We start from the raw sequence: 20,190 nt of genomic DNA, 5'->3' as shown, positions 1-20,190 counted from the left end.
CCAGCAACACTTTATTCTCAGACCAAAACAAAATCCACTGTGAACATCTTAGAAACATAAAAAGTACCTTTCAGTTGATGTTTAAACATCAGTCACTACATCTAGCATGTGCCAAGTTAAGAGCGACACGCAGACGAAACAGCAGCTACTAATATACAAAGTAAAAATGCTGAATGCAATACAATAAGGATTATTTATGTGTTTTATTGAGTTTTCATTTTTAGAAGTTGCACACAAGAGGAAGAACGGTGAACTTGTATTTGGAGTTTTCTGTTTCTGGGTTGTCCAAAGTGGATTTAACAATGACATTAAACTCTTGAATGTGTATTTCTCTCTTTAATTTCAAGCTCAGATACAACTGATTAAGTGGACATGACTACCTGTTGTTGCAAATACTGAGTTTAGTCATATCCCTTTGATTGTACCCCAGCCTTTCATACCTCTTTGACAGAGACAATGACAATGTAGCAGGACACGATCTTGATGATGTGGATCTCCAGCAGCCACCAGATGAACAGCTGCAGTTTGTGGAAATACTCCAGGAACTTGAGGAAGAGCACAGTCAGACGGTCGACCACCAGGTGCCATTTATTCTTCAGATCTGAAAAGGAAGAGATAAAAACCAGATACACTTAAATGGAAAAACAACAAGACTGAAGAGGTGCAAATGGAAAGTGTTTGCAGGTTCCACATCTTAATTACAGCAGTATGTCCTCTGTTTAAACACTATTATCTCTCTTTTGGCATTTTGCTTATGTGTCTTCTAAAACACCAACTTAAGCTAAGACAGACTGAAAATGTGATTATCTCCTTACACTTCAGTCTTAACAGTTTTTATTGTCAACAAATCACATGAAAATACCAAGTAACAAGTATTGTCTGTGTAGCCAAAGCCTGATATAGCTTATTCCTCTGTGCCTTAGAGCTATTAAAGGCAGATCAATGAGCCACATTGTTGCACTGGTTGACATGATTCTTCAGTAGCATTGTACTAATTGTAACCACTGTAGTTTGTTCTGAATCAATTCCACATACAGTACTGTACACTGTCCTGCTGCCATAAATGCATATTAAACCACAGACCCTGTTTTTTCCAGCCTTATCCTTTAAGTTGTGTCCTGAATGGTTAGATTGTATTTCAATACATCTTTTTTAATAAAAAATACACTAAAAGTCTTACCAAGTTACATACAGAGGTTGTCAGAGATATATTTGATCACAGTAACTACAAATTATAAATACAAATCATTAGAGCTAAAACAATTAGTAGATTAATCAATTAATCCATCTAAAGAAAATAAGTCATTTTTTAGCCAAAAGTGGCAAAAAGTCAGTAATTCCAGCTTCCCACATGTGATTTTCTGGTTTTCTTTGTCTTCAATTATATAAACTGAATACCGTATGGTTTTGTAGTACTGTTTGGCTAAAACGAGACATTTGAAAATGTCACCTTGGGTTTTAGGAATTATTATTTGCTGACATTTGAGAGGCCAAACAATGAATCACTGAATCAAAGGATTCAAATGGATGAATGATGAATGAATGTGTTTGACAATCTGCATTTTAGAGAGGGAAATTTCAATATGTATACCATTTTAATCCCAGGAGTTATTGTGGTCAATGTGACAGCTAACCATGTGTTTTATGTGTATTCTGAAACTGTAAAATGTATGGAAACATGCCTAAAATCTACATTACAAATCCCAAACTGTTGCTTTAATTGAAGAGAATGAAGACTTAATATTTGGTTTTGTATTCTCACAAAGGATATAAAAACTCAAGCCACAGTTTGGTGGTGGGTATAAAGCCATATTGTCTCAGGTTTTAATAGAGGCCTCATTGTTTGGATAAGAAACTCTGAGAGAGCATATAGCTCATATAGCTTGCAGCTCATTACAAACTGAGAGGCCCTGCAGGGTTGTCTTTTATCACCTATTTTATTTTCTGTGTATATAAACAGCATTTTAATTTAAGACCAGTGTGACTGTGTGTGTAAATATGCTAACGGTGCAGTGTAAGTTGGCCTTAGCAGGACGGTGTAATGGGTGAAAGTGAGCACTTGAGCTACGTGCTGTCAGAACAGAAAACTGGAGGTAAATTTTACTGAAGCCAAAAATCTGCATTACAACAGATTTTTACAGCTTTGCTTGGGATGATTAATGATTGGCTGGTGAGAGCACAGGCAGCAGATACTTGGGCAGCAGACTGAGCCTCTCTAAGAGAGCTTTGGCCTTTAAAGATTGTATGCAACATATGTCTTCTGAGCAGACTGAAGAGCTACAGGCTGAGAGAGATCTGAGAGAAAAGGTCTACACTCATAACTGGAAGCGCTTTGTGCCGCTACATAACAGCACATGAGTCTCAGCTGTAAACACAGTGAGAAGGGTAAACATGGCCAGCAGTGTGGGAATGTACTTTGGAGGAAAACAACATCACACACTAAAGCTCACATGAGATGCTAAAGTGTTTAAATACAACTCTTTGCCACACCGCCTCTAGATGAGCAGTTCAACAATAACCTTTTTTTATTTATGAATTTGTTTTGATATTTGTTTTTCTCAGGCACTTTAAACACAATTTGGCAACATTGGGAGACACGTTCAAACCCATATGTTGCATGATTACATGACACACATGACAAGTAAACCATCAGGGTGCCTCAAGGACGCATTTACAGTAACAAGTAATGCACATTCTTCAGAATCACACTGTTGTGTTTTAATAAGTATGTGACAATTAGACAATAACATTTTATTCAACACAATGCTATTCTGAAGGAATATTAGTATAGTACCAAACTGGAGGGCATGCTTTGTTTTGTCACCATGGTCAAAAACAGTGCAAAACAAGGACAAGCTAAAAGAGCAGCATTCTCATTCAAAAACACAATGCACAAGTATTGTTTTTATTATTGCAGGCTGGCTGCATTTGCCATCTGCTTCTTCATCAAAGAGTGACTGAGGAGGTGTTGGGCGTGACTCTATATCAACTGAAGGGGAGGAAGGTAGGACTAGAAAGTTTCCAACGTAGATGAATATTGTAGCTTTAAAGCCCACAGTTTGCTGTGAATAAAAGCTTTACATTACCATTAGAATCAAACATATTTCTTGTCTACAAGTTGTCTACTTCCTAGAATTACTGATTTACTGAGTTACTGAGGTGTCTCAAACTCTTCTTGACAAACCTCCATCTCTGACAAAAATCTCTAAAATTTAAATTGGGATACTGACACCTTTGGAAAACCCTGAGGCAGCAATTTGACTGGCTGTAAATTAGAAAACACCCGCTTGTGGGAACAGCATCTCTGGCTTTTGCATTTCGATACTAGTTATATTTTAGTGTTATTGATTTGAGATTTAAAAAAAATACAAACCACAGTATCTCCAGTTTTCCCCACTTTTTTGTGCTAGAATTATTCCAGACCTCCGTGAGCTTGAGAAGGAGGTTTGGCTACATGAAACTACAGCAAATGAAATTAAATCATTTGTGCTGAAATGATTAGATGATGAATCAGTTACTGTTGACTGGCAGACAATTAATCAACAACAATTTTGATAACTGATTGATGATTTGAGTCAGAGCAGAAATGCCTAGTTCTACAGTACCTTCACAAATGTGAGGTTTGCTGCTTTTCTGTTATATATCATAAAACAAATATCTTTGGGTTTTTAACTGTTTTTAGGACGTCACCTCTGGCTCTGGGATATTGTGATGAGCATTTTTCACTATTTTCTGAAATTTTATAGACTAAATGATTAATTGATTAATTAAGAATATGCTCAACACATTAATTGATAATGAAAATAATAGTTAGTTGCAGCCCTTATATGATTCACTGTATCTTCAGTGTCTTGTTGAAGTTTGTGGACCTGCTGTGCTGCAGCTGCTCAGTACCTGAGCTCTGCTCGGTGCTCGGCTCTGGCTCGGTCCCAGCACTGCAGTGGTGGCTCTCCTCTGTGCTGGACTGCCGCGGGTCAGAGAAGCTCCTAGCCTTCGCGTCATTCATGTCAGTGTCATACATCACCACCACCAGGGCCTGCTCCTTCTCCTTCTTCTCCTTCTCCTTCTCCTTCTCCTTCGTCCCCCACTCGCTCTGCTCCCCCTGCTCCCTCTGCTCCTCCCGCTCCCCCTGCTCCTCCTGCTCCTCTCTGGGCAGCGTTGCCTCCACCGAGCTGGCGCTGAGCATGGTGAGGTCTGCCAGGCTGCCATCGGATCCCACCAGTCTGAAGACATGTGAGAAATTATTACACACAAAGACACATGCAGATTCCCACACATACCTGTATTTCTATACTTATGAGGGCCTTCAATGACTGTTGGATTCTTCTTCTATTACTTTTATTTTTAGGGGCTTTTCTGTCTTTTTTTCAGGGGCAATTTTTGGAACTAGTAAGTAACAGTTGACAAAAGTCTCTCCACATTTAGTAGCTGTTCTGGAGCCTTTGATCCTATCATACAATCTTCCTCAGCAGAGCTCAGTTGGAATCATGGAAATCATGGAATTGTAGATGTTAAAATCGCCATTTTTCTGAGCACTTCAAGGACTTCTCATCCATGTTGGCTTAAGGTGAGGAATTAATTTCAATCTTATCTAGGAAGTAAAACACTTGTATTCTAAATCGGCTATTAAACACACAACTTGTAGCAATAAATATTGTTTTAACTTCATTATTTTGCAGCAGACTTGTTTGAATATACATCACATTGCATTGAACACTGAAGTGGCACTTGCCTTAGCTTATCGGTATCAGCTGCTTCAGTCATGCTTCACCGTCAGTGGCTCATTCAACAGTTGTTTGGCTACCAGCTGACTAGTTACAGCCCATCATATTAATAGATTTGTACACAGTGGCCTTTATAACCTGAATCTTCTCATTGACTACTCTGCTGATATCTTTATGCCAATTCTGTTTGCTGTTACGGCTCCCTTCACCACCCCAAACTATTCCTTATGTGCTAAGCTTTTGGTATTTTGACTTGGCATTTTTACTGAGTCTCTCTAATGTTCACAGCAGACATCTCCAAAACTCTGCAACTCACACCAAAACAATCTAGATGATAAATAGCACTACAGGTAAGAGGAAAAATATGTATTTTTGATTTTGGGGTGGATTGTCCCTTTAAGCATCAATAAACGTCTGCCCCTGCCATCATTTTTTTAAGTATTTGAGCTAAGTTTTGGACTTTTAAAGCCTTTATTAGAGATAGTGGAGAGACAACATGCAACAAAGGTCCCCAGACGGACTTGAACCAGGGACATTGTGGTTCATGTTCGTCGTCTTAACCATTGAGCTCATATTTATGTGAAAAGGTGACCTACCTACTTCTTTATCATTCTGACTTACATGTCCTGCCACTAAAGTAGCCTTAACCTTAACCTTACTAGAAAGCAGTCTGAATCTGATCTTAACACTAAACCTCAAAACAGCAATTTAAAGAAAACAGGGCAGGGAAAAATCCACATATTTAAGGGTTTTCCTCACATTCATATTTTTTGAAGGCATTCTGTCCTCATAAGTATATAATTACAACACATAAACATGGTCCAGGTAATTCTCAAAAGGCTCTGATGCAAATGTTTGGATGGGAATCATCAGCTCTATGTCTGTTAACTGAACAGCAGAGCAGCATTTCATCAGGCATTGTAATTGATAAGCAGTGCACATTCCTTTTGCATTATTTAAAACAATCTGTGTTTTGGGTTTTTTGGTGTCTGAGGGATTTTCTTCTTGCAGCAGATAAATGGTAGCAGCTGAAGGGAGGCATTAACCCTTTAAATTCTTCTCAGGCAAAGGTCGGGTTTGGCTTGCATGAACCGGCCGCATATCAAGGCAAGCATTTTGTTATCCAGTGGTTGGTTACACTTACTTGCTCGGTTGAGTGGAAATTTTTTGCTTGATGCTGCTCAGAACAATAAAGTTACACAAAAGTCAAGACGAACAGTGAGGAGAGAAACCGACAAAGGCAGGCTGAAACTGACACTTGAAATCACTTTAAAATATCCACGTAGTTTTATTAAAATGCATGAAAACTGGCCAAAAGGCTCCTGTGGTTTAGGATAGGCGAGCTTTTTGAGGAAAGGGGTAATTTTCTGGGGTTCAGTGCAGAAAAGGGTGTGTGGATCATTGGCAAGATACTGGAAGGGAAGAACAGTTCATTCAGATTCAAACATGCTTGTTTGACAGTTGTGAAAATATTGGAGAAGTAGAATTACTGTATTTTGGAAAGAGCTGGGCTGGCGGGGGGGTAACATTGTTAAGAAAGATAACAGAGAACCCAAAAAGAGAAGGCTACAGGCAAAATAATAATATACAAAACCTGAAAACAAACACCATTCATGTCAGTAAAATACTTAAAACTCCCAAGAGTAAGATATTTCAGAAGATCATCAATGTATCATCATTGGCAAAAACTGGGTAACACAGACAAGTCAGTGTGGGGGAAAGGAAGTATTGCAAAAGGAAGAGGAAGTTGAGACTCAGAGGTGAACTGGGATGGTGATGGATGCCACAGAAAGCGAGCATATACCCACCTGTTCATGATCAGATAGACACGCCCACTGACTTTAGCGTGGCTGTGTGAAAAGGGTGGCAGAGGAGAGATGGCAGCAGGTCACAGAGAGAAGCAGAGCAGAGACGAGCTAAGCAAGCGGCAGCGAAACGATGGAAAATCCACAACAACATGACAATAAAGTTACAGACACCACGCCACAGACTGTGAAAATGTGAATGTTATAACAACACACAGAGCGCACGATCAACACACACAATGACAGATGCGTGATGAGAACGGTGGTTATAATGGCCGTTTAACAGGGTGTGTAAGTGTGATTATCCAGAACAGTGTGAGATGAAAAGGGACGAATGTTTTCACCTCACGCTCAACTAAAGTCGTCGGGTTTAACATGCACACATTGTCATTTATTATTCTTGAGTAATGGGCAGTCTTGAGCAATAATTCAGTATTATGTTGTTTATCAATTCAGTGGAATCATGTGGTGAAGAAGCCCCAGTTTGTGCCTCTCATGTATTATTACATTTGAGTTACAGAGGGAAGAAGCCGTTTTTCTGAAAGATGCAGGTGTTGCACGCTTTATTGTGTTATAGATAATGAGAAATGTTATACAAATGAGACATTTAATTTTTTGATCTTTGAAAAACCCAGAAGGTTGTTTGACAACACTTATTGCTGTTTTAAAAATATTTACAGGACCATCAGAGACTCTTCTAACCATCTCGATGAGCAATATTCTGTCAGATGCACAATAAAAAAGATTTTTAACAAATTTTTATATATGATTTTGCATACATTTGCCTTATTGTGAAATATATTTATCAGAAAATGTTCTTATTAATATCCTGATAATGATTTCAGTGATATCTTCCAGCTCTAGGTGTAGTTTGTTTTAGTATTTCTTACAGTGAGTTGAATAAAGGGAAAAGAAAATTTAGGTTTTAAAGGTGTAGGGACTTAAAATGATTCTGTTTAGCCAGCAGTACGAGTGCCTTGCATTACAAACATAACCAATGGATAACTGCAGTCTGGACTGATGCTCAAAGACACGATTGTTAAAAAATTACTGATTGGACTTTTTAGATACACCCAGCACAAGGTCACCGTTGAAGGTGCGCTGTTTTCCCACAAGTTAAAATGCAAATTTTTCAGGATTTTTAATACCAAAGATTGTAGATATCTTCCCTGTGGGGCCATCTTACTTTTATTCAAAATAAGCAGATTGTTTGTAATTCAGCTGTATGAACTACGAAACAAACCAAATACAAAAGAACAAGATAGTCACCTTCTCAATGATGGTTTGGACCAAAGAAAACAAACAGAACGTGTCTCACCTGTAGATAGTGCTCTGCTCTTTGGCCACTATAGCCTGGAGGTCGGTGAGCTGGAGGAAGCGGTCGTGGAAGTAGTGCAGGTGGAGAATACACACCAGCAGGAAGGAAGTGGGAATGAAAATCCTGGTGAACAGCATGGAGAGATAAAACTTCTCCAGGCCCAGGTCCTTCAAGCTGCATAGATGGAAAAATTAGAGGAAACAGAAAAACATGAGACTTAAGCATACATCTTTTTTGAGGTAACCTGTGAGTGAAGAAGCTCTCAGGTGTGAATGGTATACACTTAGGGTTTTTGTATTATCATTATTGTAATATAGTATCACACATCACTAAAACAGTGATTCACTTAAGCAATATATTGTTTACAACCTTAAGCTAATGCAAAATTTGAACAATATTATATTCACGTTACCTGATATGAAGTGCTTGAAAACAACTTGAAAAATGAAAGAGGATCACGTAAAGCCTGTGCTTATTACCTCATCCCACCAAAACTCTGTTAAGATTGAAGATACTTACATGTTTATGTATTATTATTTATTGTGTGTTAAAACCTTTACTACATTGGGTATAAGTGTATAATTAAGTCTTTTTCTATTTTGCATGTAGAGCTGTGTTTAACTGATAAAAACCTACAGCGCCAGGACACTGAACTCGTTTAACGACAATGTTTCAAACCATCAAGCTTTTCTTCAGGTCAAACATTTACATTTGAGAGCACAGGGGAGACTTGAAACGTAATCAGTAAACTTTGTGTGTTGTATTTCAAACTACCTAAACATTAACATATGTAGCTATGCTTTTTCATTAATTTTAAATATCAGCATTCCTGTAATGTAGGTGATACAGAGAAGGAAGCTGTTCTTCAAACTAATCCAGGCTAACATGCTGTTATGTCGCTTAGTGGAGCTCACCTCTCTTCGTCCATGCCCAACATCTTGGACCAACGGCTCATAGAGCTCTCAAACTGGTAGGTGTAGACCAGGATGAGGACCAGCATGGTGTACATTACCACCGACATCCAGAAGTACTTCAGGATCCTTCGCCACCACTCAAAGTGCACCTAGATAAGCATAATTGTGAGAATTGTGTTCCAGGGGTTATGAATTCATTAACCGGTAAAGGATTACATTTTTTTTTTAACTTTCTTTGTAATTTAAAATAACAAAACATCCCCTTCACAACAGGCATCCCCTTACATCTGAAAAAATAAATAAAAAGAATAATAGTGGTGATAATAATCAGGGTAAATAATAATAGCACTAATGATGATAAGTAAAATAAAAATACTGTCATCAATGCAGTTTCTTTGTGGAGGACACTTTCATACAAAAGGTAACAGAAGCAGGTTACATATATGTTGCATTAACTTGCCATACCAGTCTCTGTGATCTGTCTTATTTACATATCCAAATACAATGTAATACTTCTCCATCTTTGCAAGAATATATCCATCTTCATTTGTAGGCATGCAGTAATTTTTTCCATTATATAGACCTGTTTCAGTCTCTGAGTCAATTGAACCAAACTTGGAGGTTCTTCTTCCTTCCAGTGCACTGTTATCATTTTTTTCACTATCAGTAGCAGTATTCGCAGTACATATCTCTTTTCCTCATAATAGATTTTTTTGGGCAATGCTCCCAACAAGCATACAACTGGATCTAGAGGTATCTCTACCTCTAGTATCTTGTTTATTTCTTTTTTAACACTTTTCCAAAATTCTTGTATTTTTGGGCAATCCCAGAAGACATGCGTATAATTTCCTATTTTAACAAATTTTCTCCAACACAACGCCAACAATGATTCTTTCACGTATGCAGAGTTCACATGAGGTGTGTTGAAATATCTAATTTTAACTTTCCAGTCGAATTCTTTCCATAATTGACTATTAATAACTTTATGGCGGTAAGGGATTAAATTTAACATGGTGCACATCAGACATCTCAACAGTTGAGAATACACTGTGGATTATGAGCCTGTTGTACACAAACTTTATGACATACAAAAATTGTCAGCACCTTCTGTCTTTGGGAAATTGAATTTGTTTTTTGTTTGGAATATACACATACAGTACCACTTAGGTAACAGCCTTAATTTAACTGATGATAGTACGTTTTTGAATGCATCCAATTTGGTTTCAAAAGGCTTTACATCAAACTTTTTTGGTCTGAAGATTTGTGCAAATTAAAGATACATTTATTTTATTTTATTTTGTCAAGATCCAAAATATGTCATGGATATTAAATATGTCTGTTTGACTTTCATATAAATGTGTACTGTATATTTGGAAATGTGTATAGATTTGACACATCAGCGCAGACATAAAAAGCGGTATTTAGGATTTCAGTCAACATTGTGTGTCTTCAATCGTGCGCTTGAATAAGAAGATACAGAATAAATTTACAGAATGTGGGAAAATGTGGCACACATTAACGCAAAACTGCATGTAACTACAAGTGTCTGTCTGTGTGTGTGCTCACATACAACTAAGAACAAGGCACTCACAATCACCGATGAGTTTCGTTACCTGATAGAGTGCCACACAGGAGAGGAACATCATCATGTAGATGATCTTGTACATGACGATGGTTCCCTCGAAGCTGACGACGAAGAACATGCCACCACATATGTAGATCCAGTATTTAACCAGCAGAGCCATGACCATGTTGCCCAGAACCTGCATGATGTCCTGCTCCCCTCCCTCCTCAGAGTCCTCTTCCTCTATAAAACACAGCAGCGAATCAGAAAACTCTGCACTAACTTACTAAAACTGACTAACTCAGTCAACAGAACTTCCAAAATATCTTTTCATTTTGTTTGTACTTTAAAAAATACAGCAATGCAAAGCATATTACACATTAATCATAACTCCACTTACTAGCTTTTTCCGGAGCTTACAACTGAGCCATCAACCATTACACCTGAGCTGATAAAGACCGTGAGACGTGTTTGCACAAAAAGCGCATAAGTAGACCTTGAGTTGAAATTATTTTGTACACTTTTGTTCCCGAGGTAAAAAATTAAATATGGTGCTCAAATATTATATACTATACACAGAGAAATTCACATACATACAGGATACACAAACTCCCTCACACCTACATATACACACATTTATACACATAATAAAAACCTGTGCGGGTGAGGTGCAGTAGGTGCCTGAAGGCTTTTACAAAGACCTTTCCTAAAAACTCAAAGCAATAAAGTTTTGGTAACACTTTACTTTAACCCGCCCTATTTGGCATTTATAAGCAGTATATAAACATTTAACAGATAGTTTATAACACACTAATGTAGTTGTAAGCTGTTTATTAATGTACAGTATTTGTCAACAATTATAACTTTTCCTATGAAGACATATTTTATATTATCACAACTGTGTTTTACTATATTGCTATTCATTATCTGTTTATATACCAGCCTCCACTTATCGGTGCCCACACGAGGAGTTATACTTGTTGACAAATACATTAATAAACACTTATATCTGCTAACGGCATTACAAGTTGTTATAAACATATTAAATATTCATTCTTATACTGCCTATAATTGCTAGTTAGGGGGGTAAAAGTAAAGCGTTACCAAAGTTTTCAAACGTTTTTGGAACATATTCAAAGGTGAAAATGCTTGGACTGAATGAACAACTGAATTTGTTTGAAAGCAATTCTGAAAACTCTTATCTGATCTTAGAATTGATTAGTGAAGTGGTAATCAGACCTTTTGCCATTGTGAACAGGGAGGGTAGAAAGCTGGACCGCCTGCAGAACAGCCTCAGCATTGTTCCCTCATTGTAAAAATAAACTAAATGTGTGCAGTGTAAACAAACTCAAATAAAGCTGAAGGCTTCCAAACTAATGCAAGAAACCTTTTCGATCCACACTATGGACAGAAAAGTCACCAGCCTCATAATTTCACCAGCCCTATTAAGTGTTAGTTCAGATTCCTGCAAATGATAGTTGGTTAGTATCTTCCATTGTGGCTGGTAGACATTTTCTAGTTATGGGTGGTGCTAGCAGCTGGTGGTAATTTCCAAAATTAATTGCTACTACAGTATTTCTACTATAATCTAAATAAAATAAGAGCTTACCATTCTTCTTCTGATCCTCCACATGAACATCTGAGAGACTAGCACTGTCTTCCTTTTGTTTTTCCCGTCTCTCTGTAAGCGTTTGTCTCAGCAGCAGCCAGAAGCTCAGCATACACAGAACCTTCACACAATAAATAAAATGTTTAGACAAACAGATGACCAAGACAAGAAAAGGTGAACTAATATAAATTTGCATTTACTTTAACTTGCTGAGAGCACAATATGTGTGGTCAAAACAGCAAGAGGATATATATATATATATAAATCAAAACTGAGTCTAAACATAAATTCTAAACAAAAATTGGATTGTCTAAGCTTTCAGGCAGGTGTGGCATTCATCTGACACTTAGACTTGAAAAATACAGTTTGACCCAGGTGTGAAATGTAATTGCATCTCCACTCTCTGAAGGGATGAAAGCATGCACTGTTTAATAAAACAGCAGCACTGGTGATAAAGAACACATTAAGGCTACTGCAAGTCTGTGGTGGCCTACTGACGTATAAAATCTCATTCTAGACACAATTAGATCAGGGCTCAGTGAAAGTCTTTGAGCTATTCCAAAACATGTCAAAACAGTAGAAACCTGATCTTCTCCTTCAGGAGTACATTGTATGACTGACCCCTCGTATTTAATTAATTGACTATCACAGAGACACAGTTTGACTGTCTCATTTAGTCAAATGTTTAGTTTCAGAATTTAAAAATATATTCCATTAGCTGCATACAGAGTGCATCTGTTGCATTAGAAATCCTTGCACATATTAAATTACTTATGTTTTCGGATCACAGGTTATAATTCAATCTAAAGGTCAATTTTGATGGTTGAACAGATTTACAGTAGACAGAAATACATGGCAATGTCAAAATCAAGAAAATTCTTTGGCTGTTAATTTTAACTCCCAGACCTTGGATGAAAGTGAGTGGAAAGGGTTGTTCTTCTGTACAAAGAACTCCGGGACTGGCGTCATTTTCTCAAAAGTCCAAATGTACTGCAGAACTATCAGCAGGTTGCCGTAGGCCACCATGAAGGGAGAAGACAGCATGGCGTAACGCCTCCGGTCCCTCACCATCCACAGCATGCAAGACCAGATGAGGAAGACGAACGTCAGCCAGCTGACGTATGTAATGCTCCACACCTGAAGAGTATAAATCACAGAACATTTTCATTCTGAAACCCTGCTGTTGATGAATGACTAATGAAGTCCAAATACAAAGATTTGTGGACTGCCCCTGGCTGTTTTTGCTCAGTTTTCACTCCCTTTATTTACAGACTTATGACATAGCTAGGCATATCATATATTTCAGCATGTTTTTTAAAGTTTTATACAATTGTTTGGGTTTCTTGCTTGTATCTCCGCAGGTTTGCAATACACAATAAATATCTGTATATGAACAAACAGAGGAGAATGTGTCATCTAAAACAAAGCTAAATTTCATGGATTTTTTCAGTTCTATTGTTTTCTTTTTCCTATATTCTTTTGGGATGTATATGTAATGTGTTTTGGCACTACAGATCCCATCATGCTTTGGGTGAAACCTATGTGTATTGTTGACATTCAGTCAGAGAGTTAGCTGTTTACATTGCAACAACAGTTTTACATACAACTATCACTTAGATTACTTTTTATACAGAAGACAAATTCTAAATTTGATTATTTAGAAATAGAAATAAACACCACAAACAGTCCTCAGTGGTAGCTTTTTTTTACACTTTTCTTACTATTGTTTTACTACTTTTCTTTGTTTTCATTTTTATTTGTCCTCAACATAGGAGAGATGCTGTCAATATAAGTATAAGTCACCTTGAATCCAGCAGTACATGTATGTGCAGGACGTCTGTGTGTGAGAGTCAGGACAGTTGCAATACTTAAGGTGAAATGTGTCAGTTGGGGGCTAAGGGTTAATTTGGTCTTATTCCATGTTAGTTTTATATAGCTACGTACAAATGTAAACATGGTTACTTACTTAAAATATTACTCAGACTTTCATTTATTGCATTTAAAGAAAGATCCAATGTCAATACGCCGTTTAATAATTTACAGCGTCTGTGTTTCACCAAGTCATAATCAAAGTCAAACTAAGTAACTATTACTCAAATGTGTTTAACTATGATACATCCAGGAATGTTTAAACTGAGAACAGATGCTCTTTTTTAGAAATATGCTGCCACACATTCAGCCGTAGCAGCTGCCCAGTACAACCACAGTTTCCTCCTGTTGGTCAGCCAGCGTTCCCACTGGAGCAGAGAGGGGTTCACTGCCTTGCTCAAGGGTGTCTTAATCAAAGTTGAGCGAGGAGGCAGGACTGTCTGGCATTTACTAACCACACCAGCATGTTTCCAGCAGGTATGCGGGTTTAAACTTGTTACTTTCTGGTGCGTTCATGTCATGTCAAATTAAACTGTAAATATAAACCACAAGCTGGAAAACAACAGCCACATCTTCAATGCAGTAGTTTTAAGAAGTAGGATGTGTTTTTTGTCAATTACATTCACACTAACACAACCAACTCTACTTAAAGAGAGTCATTTTTGCAACAGTTTGTTTATGGTCAATTTCAAATTAACAAATAAAAGTGATTTTGGATGTTTTCCTTTCTAAATGCATGACACAAATGCAGCATAAGCCAGCTTCTGTAACTCTGTAACACCATCTGCGGGCTGCATTACTCACCATCATGGCTATGAGAGCACAGATGTAGCTCTGTTTCATGATGAAGTGGAAGATTTTGACCATCGCACTGACTCCTCTTCTCTTAATCCCATCCTCTCCTTCCTCAGACTTCTCCTCTCCTCCCTCCAACGGCGAATCCTCCAGTGGCAAACACACTTCATACACACACTCATCCTTCTTCTCTATTTGGACACAGGAACACAACTCACTGTTACTAATAGTTATGGTACTCTGTGACATTATTGCGTTAAGTAAGACACTCCAGTGATTTAGTGTTGAGCTTCCACTGAGGCCGAGATATCTTACACTTCTCATATTGTGACTCAAAAGCATATTTCGTCCCTGTCACCCACATCTTTCAAACTCCCCACCCAAGTTTGTAATGCAGGCTTTTTGTTTACAGAGACAAGTTTCTACAGCCTTGCTAGCAGCTCTATGAGGCTGTACTTTGGCACAGCAGGCCTTTGAGCTAAATGCTAACATGGGCATGCCAACGTGCTGATGTTTTGGAGGTATAATGTTCATCATGTTCTCTTAGTTTTGAGTGCTAGCATGCTAAAAATTGGTAATTAGCACTAAAGATAAAGTAACTGAGGTTGATGGGAATGTCATTATCTTTGCAGGTATTTTGTCATATACCAAAGTATTGGACTAATTGAAATTTTGACCTGATGATGGTAAATAGATAAAAAGTCAGAGGATCACCAAAGTCCTAAGCGGGGCATGAATGTGTATACCAAATTTAATTGCAATCCATCTAACAATTGTTACGATATTTTTTTAACTAAAAAGCAAAAATGTCAACCTCGTGGTGGCGCTAGTGGAAAAGTCAGGTGATCATCAAAGTCCGTAGGATTCATCCTCTGGACTCCGTGGATGTTTGTACAACATGTCATGGCAATTCATCCAATAGCTGCTGAGATATTTCAGTCTGGACCAAAGTGGTGGACTGACCGACAGACAGACCAGCATTACAATCCCGAGAGCCACGGCTAGCATAGCTAAAAATGTGTAGTCTCCAGGTCCAAAACAAGACTACTCTAGTGAGTTATTTCTCAGACTTTACAAAGCTCAGAGTCACAGAAGACATTAAACAGCTGTATTCACAGGCTGTCTTGTACCCCCAATGACTGGTGAACTGACTGTGACATGTAAAATCAGTGAAGTGCCCCATTCAGACAATTCTGTGAATTAAATCGCAACAAAGTGAAAAGCAAAAGTACAAATAAAAAATGTCAAATCAAATCAAAACAAAGGAATTGTCTCAGAGTCTATGCAATTACAATACATAATATGCATTACAAGGTTTCCACATGGCAGTTTAGGATGTAACTGGAGACGTGGACTCTTTCAGAATGAGCTGTGATTTTATTATTTTATAGTAATTTAGTTAAGTATTCTTTCTACTGTAGTTCCACCCCATTTTCATGTCATTCAGTTTGATCTTTTCAAGGAAATTTAGAGAGAAGACACAGATGGTAAACAGGTAACCAGCTCACCTGTACCATCACTGGGCTGGTCCATTTTATACTGGGGGGTGGAGTACAAGTCCAGACAGACTGGTCCATTCTCAGTTGTGACGAAATCAAAGGACGTCCCGTTTGAGGTGGGCACAGCCTGCAGATCATCATAAATTACAAATACATTTCTTTAACTGAGGAACAGAATTGTTATGGGATCACACTACTGTACAGCCTTCTGCCCTACAAAGGCAAACAGGAGTAACTGCTGTTGTGTGATCAAATGATTTACCAGCTGGATATTGTACTTTTTCTTCAGAAAAAGTAGATTACATATGTGGCTTTTTGTTAGTTTCAGTTTGTTTATTAGCCACTTAGTTAGCACACTTTGGCTTTGTAGGGCAGTAGAGGTTTTCTACTTTTCACACTGCAATTCTAATTTTAATTCATAAAATTGTGACTTTTTACTGACTTTCAAACACTGCAGAATGACCCTTTCATTTGAATCTGTAGTCAATATAAGTTCTATATTATATATAAATTCACTGAATATGTTTCCTTCAGCTGTATTTTGTTACAAAACATTTATAGGAAAGAACATTCCCCACAAAAACACACAAACAACTTTTTTTATCTCCCTGACATGTTTCCAATTTAGAGGTACTTGAGCGCAGCGGCTTTATGACTTCAGCTTGACAACTGAACAGGTGCAGTACAGTATATTCAGTACCTCTGGACTGAGAGACACAGTGGGAAAAGTAGTTAAACTTGAACTTTTAAACACAGCTTAAGGATAACCCTGTTCTATGAGGGTGCAGTGTGAAAAGCACTTTGCAGTGATTTGTTTTCTTGCAGCAAGACTGAGGGGTGAAGGGGGGTAAGATGCACAGACTGAATCCAGAGCAAGTCCCACCTCCGTTGTACTGATGCCATCCTGGGTAGAGAGCAGCTAGGAGGAGAAAAGAGCATACAAGGCAAGGTGTGTTATCGATGAGCTGCTGAAGTCAAAGGCCTCCTTGTTCTTTATAGTCGCTGATAAGCAGGAACAAAGTCGAGCAGCACTACTCTGTAAATCGAGCCCATCACTCATCTGTGTCTGCACATCCTAAAAGCTTTTAAACCTCAGGAGGTGGCCGGTGGAGACAGACTACGGACCTTAATATGGGAACAAGGTCAGAATGTGTGTGTGTGTGTGTGTGTGTGTGTGTGTGTGTGTGTGTGTGTGTGTGTGTGTGTGTGTACATTTCCAGCTGAAATCTTTCCAGGGATGAGTCTATTACGAAGGTAAAAGCTTGGGTAAAATGAGATGTAAGCTTGTGGAAAACAATCAACAACTACAGCTTGATTTTACACTTCAACAAAGAGTCGGTTTCCTGTTTATTTTCTATTATTGCACTAAAATATCACATGAGTTTTCCATTCCACTTTATTATTGTTTAAAAGCTAAACTGAATCAAATTGTTCCAGGCCAACATCAGTAATCAATTGTAAGAATGCAACAAGGAAATGTGTTATTTGGGGTTTTAGCAGCAAAGTTTGTTGAAAGAAGTTAAGCACTTTAGTTGAAGAAAAATATTCTAAACAGATCTTCAAGATATTTTCACAGCTGTTTGGATTTTTCACATTTTTCCCACATCCTAGAAAACACAATTTCTTAAGCTTGTATTCATGTTATTTACAATGGGAACCATATACTGTACGTATTGTGCAATGGTATGCTAACCAGAGGATGATTACTTCATGACCTGTCCAATAATCAATATGTTATTAGTCGTGTGCATTAACCCTGACGTACGTTTTTCTCATCTGTGCCCTGCCGTGACTCCCACCACAGCTGCCTCTTCCTGTTGGCAGAGTTACTTGTACTGTTTCCGACCAGATCTTCCTCCTCACACATATCGCCATCCTTGTCGTCCTGAAAAAACATAGATAGTCTGGATGATATATATCTTCACCACTTTATTTGAAGTCAGTCCACTATTGTGCAACAGAGATGATCACAGTTTTAATCATCTTCTACTGAACACTGTTTTACAGTGTAGGAGTGCAGTATCTGAGGTGGAATTGTGTGACCTTTTAAAAGAGGAAATTATGGGGTTTTACTGTAAATCATCAGCATTTCTAACCATCGATTTTCTGTATTTTATTAACAGAGTATCATCTTAGCTGAAAAAACTGCACAAAAAGTAATTTACTCGCAGGCTCTTCAGCCTAATGGACATATTTTCTTTTTCAATTCACATTGGTAAGAATATTCCACTTGTTCTAGGTACAGTTTCCCATGTTTGAGGAATTTTGAGTGTCAGTACCTTCGGACAAGACAGAATAATGCTGTACTAGAAAACAAGACTTGATCTTGATTATTGAAACAGGTTGAATTGTAACAGATACATGCACTTATTAAGTCTGTTATTTTCTGCATCAAACATCTCATTTTTCAGTAAAATCAGAATTTGACTTTGCAAAATCCATTAATACACTGCAGATTTATGCAGCAGCAATGCCTGAGAAAGAATTCCAGTTTTCTTTATTGGTTCTTAATTTGGTTCTAGTTGTGTTTCTACTGCTGGTTATGGTGCTAAATATGTTTTCCTTACAGATTAAAAAGTGTCAATTGCAAACTTATGGATTCAACACAATAATCTGTTAATAAAACCAACATGAAGCTCAGACTGCACAATGTGTGACTGCCATTTTTTGCATTTCTGTGTTTCCAGTCTGCAGTCAGTTTTAAATTCCTTGTGTCTCATTCCTTTAGATACTTTTATAAAAATGATTCTGTTTTTACTGCACTGGTGAATAAACACAGATGATGAACTACAAATCAAGAATCAAATTCATTGAGAAATGGTAAAAGTGCATCCAGATTTTTCTTGTCTTTTTGGCGAAGATGAGGTCCATCATAATGTGGCATCTCCATCACCATCAAATAAACCTGTCAGCTGCTGATTTATCTCGTAATCATGTTTTATTATTAGAGTCATCTAAAGTGTAAGAGCAGGTAAAAACACACACACACACCCCTCTGTGGAGAGATCAATAATGCATACAGCCCCCAGGTTTACAGGGAAGTATTGACCCATCTATAAAAACACTAATCTATAACTCCATTACAGGACAGAGGAGCTGAGCTTGGAGCTGAAGGAGGACCGATCAAGAGCGTCTTCCCACATTATATGACATTTCATTGAGAACTGCAGTAGTTCCACTTCAGTAGTGGGAGTTGAGTTTGTATCAAATAAAGTATTCACTAATGATACTTGTGCCAGTCAGTTATGAGATATGACATATTTTAAAGGCTCAGTTCATCCAAATGACACATTTTCTCATTTTGGTAGTTAGTCGTGCAGATAGTTTTGGTTTTATTTGCCCAGGTTTTGATCTGTTTTAATATCTGAGATTTTTGCTGCCACCCCAATACAATGTAGGTAAGTGGAATTTCTTTAACATTAAAAAATAACATTAAGATGTATACAGCAAATTGTCTTTTCAGAAACAATGTCCCAATTACTCTGGATAATCCACAAGACAACTGTTTTCACTGGAATTACTTTCTATCAAATAAACAATTCCTATGAAAACTTTTGACCCTTTAAGTTCAATCAAAATCAAGTGACATTGCAGTCTGGAGTTTAAAAGTTTGACTTGTAATTACATTAAAATTCATCCTGATGAAGGTTTGAGGACCGAATTTTTTTTAATAAACTGTCTACAAATGATTGACAGTGTGTGGGATTTTTTGTTTTTTCATAGTCATCTTTCTAGTGTAAAACTTTATAGTAACTGAGCCCAGTTTTAATTCAAATTATAAATATATAATATCACATTTTAGATACACAGTGCATTCTCTACACCAGTGAGTTTAATTTGTAAACATTTGTTCAATAACTACCAAACAAAGCATCTTCACTTCATCAAGTCATCAAATTTGGACCAGTGTGTAACAGTTACATTTTCTTTTACCCTTACAGAGCACTGTAACACTGGAACATGGAGCCATGATGCATCCTCCCTTCACGCTTTGTCAAAATTAGACCAACAGTGTCTCAGATAACACCTGAGCCATGGTGGACAGATCCAGTCAGCGATCGATTGTCCTGGAATCTTCCATCAATACAGTTTC

At 37.6% G+C, this 20,190-nt stretch overlaps 1 protein-coding gene across 11 annotated transcripts in view; it reads right to left on the bottom strand.

Annotated features, from left to right (window-relative positions):
• Positions 1-20,190, bottom strand: part of LOC122886783 (piezo-type mechanosensitive ion channel component 2) — an 88,785-nt gene that overhangs the window by 34,954 nt on the left and 33,641 nt on the right. For 5 of the 11 annotated variants that reach the window (XM_044219382.1, XM_044219386.1, XM_044219381.1 and 2 more), the window contains exons 9-21: positions 17,863-17,982; positions 16,981-17,016; positions 16,107-16,224; positions 14,608-14,789; positions 12,841-13,071; positions 11,935-12,055; positions 10,375-10,568; positions 8,762-8,910; positions 7,848-8,021; positions 6,533-6,574; positions 5,869-5,901; positions 3,895-4,223; positions 441-601 (exon numbers count right to left, since the gene is read on the bottom strand). In XM_044219382.1, the coding sequence (XP_044075317.1) occupies positions 441-601; positions 3,895-4,223; positions 5,869-5,901; positions 6,533-6,574; positions 7,848-8,021; positions 8,762-8,910; positions 10,375-10,568; positions 11,935-12,055; positions 12,841-13,071; positions 14,608-14,789; positions 16,107-16,224; positions 16,981-17,016; positions 17,863-17,982 (1,890 nt within the window). The remainder of the gene's footprint in view (positions 1-440; positions 602-3,894; positions 4,224-5,868; positions 5,902-6,532; positions 6,575-7,847; positions 8,022-8,761; positions 8,911-10,374; positions 10,569-11,934; positions 12,056-12,840; positions 13,072-14,607; positions 14,790-16,106; positions 16,225-16,980; positions 17,017-17,862; positions 17,983-20,190) is intronic. The other 6 variants (XM_044219384.1, XM_044219392.1, XM_044219387.1 and 3 more) reach the window with 4 other exon arrangements.

Source organism: Siniperca chuatsi, linkage group LG13 (assembly GCF_020085105.1).
Source record: "Siniperca chuatsi isolate FFG_IHB_CAS linkage group LG13, ASM2008510v1, whole genome shotgun sequence".
Classification (NCBI taxonomy): Eukaryota; Metazoa; Chordata; class Actinopteri; order Centrarchiformes; family Sinipercidae; genus Siniperca; species Siniperca chuatsi.
This window is presented reverse-complemented; position numbering and strand designations above follow the sequence as displayed.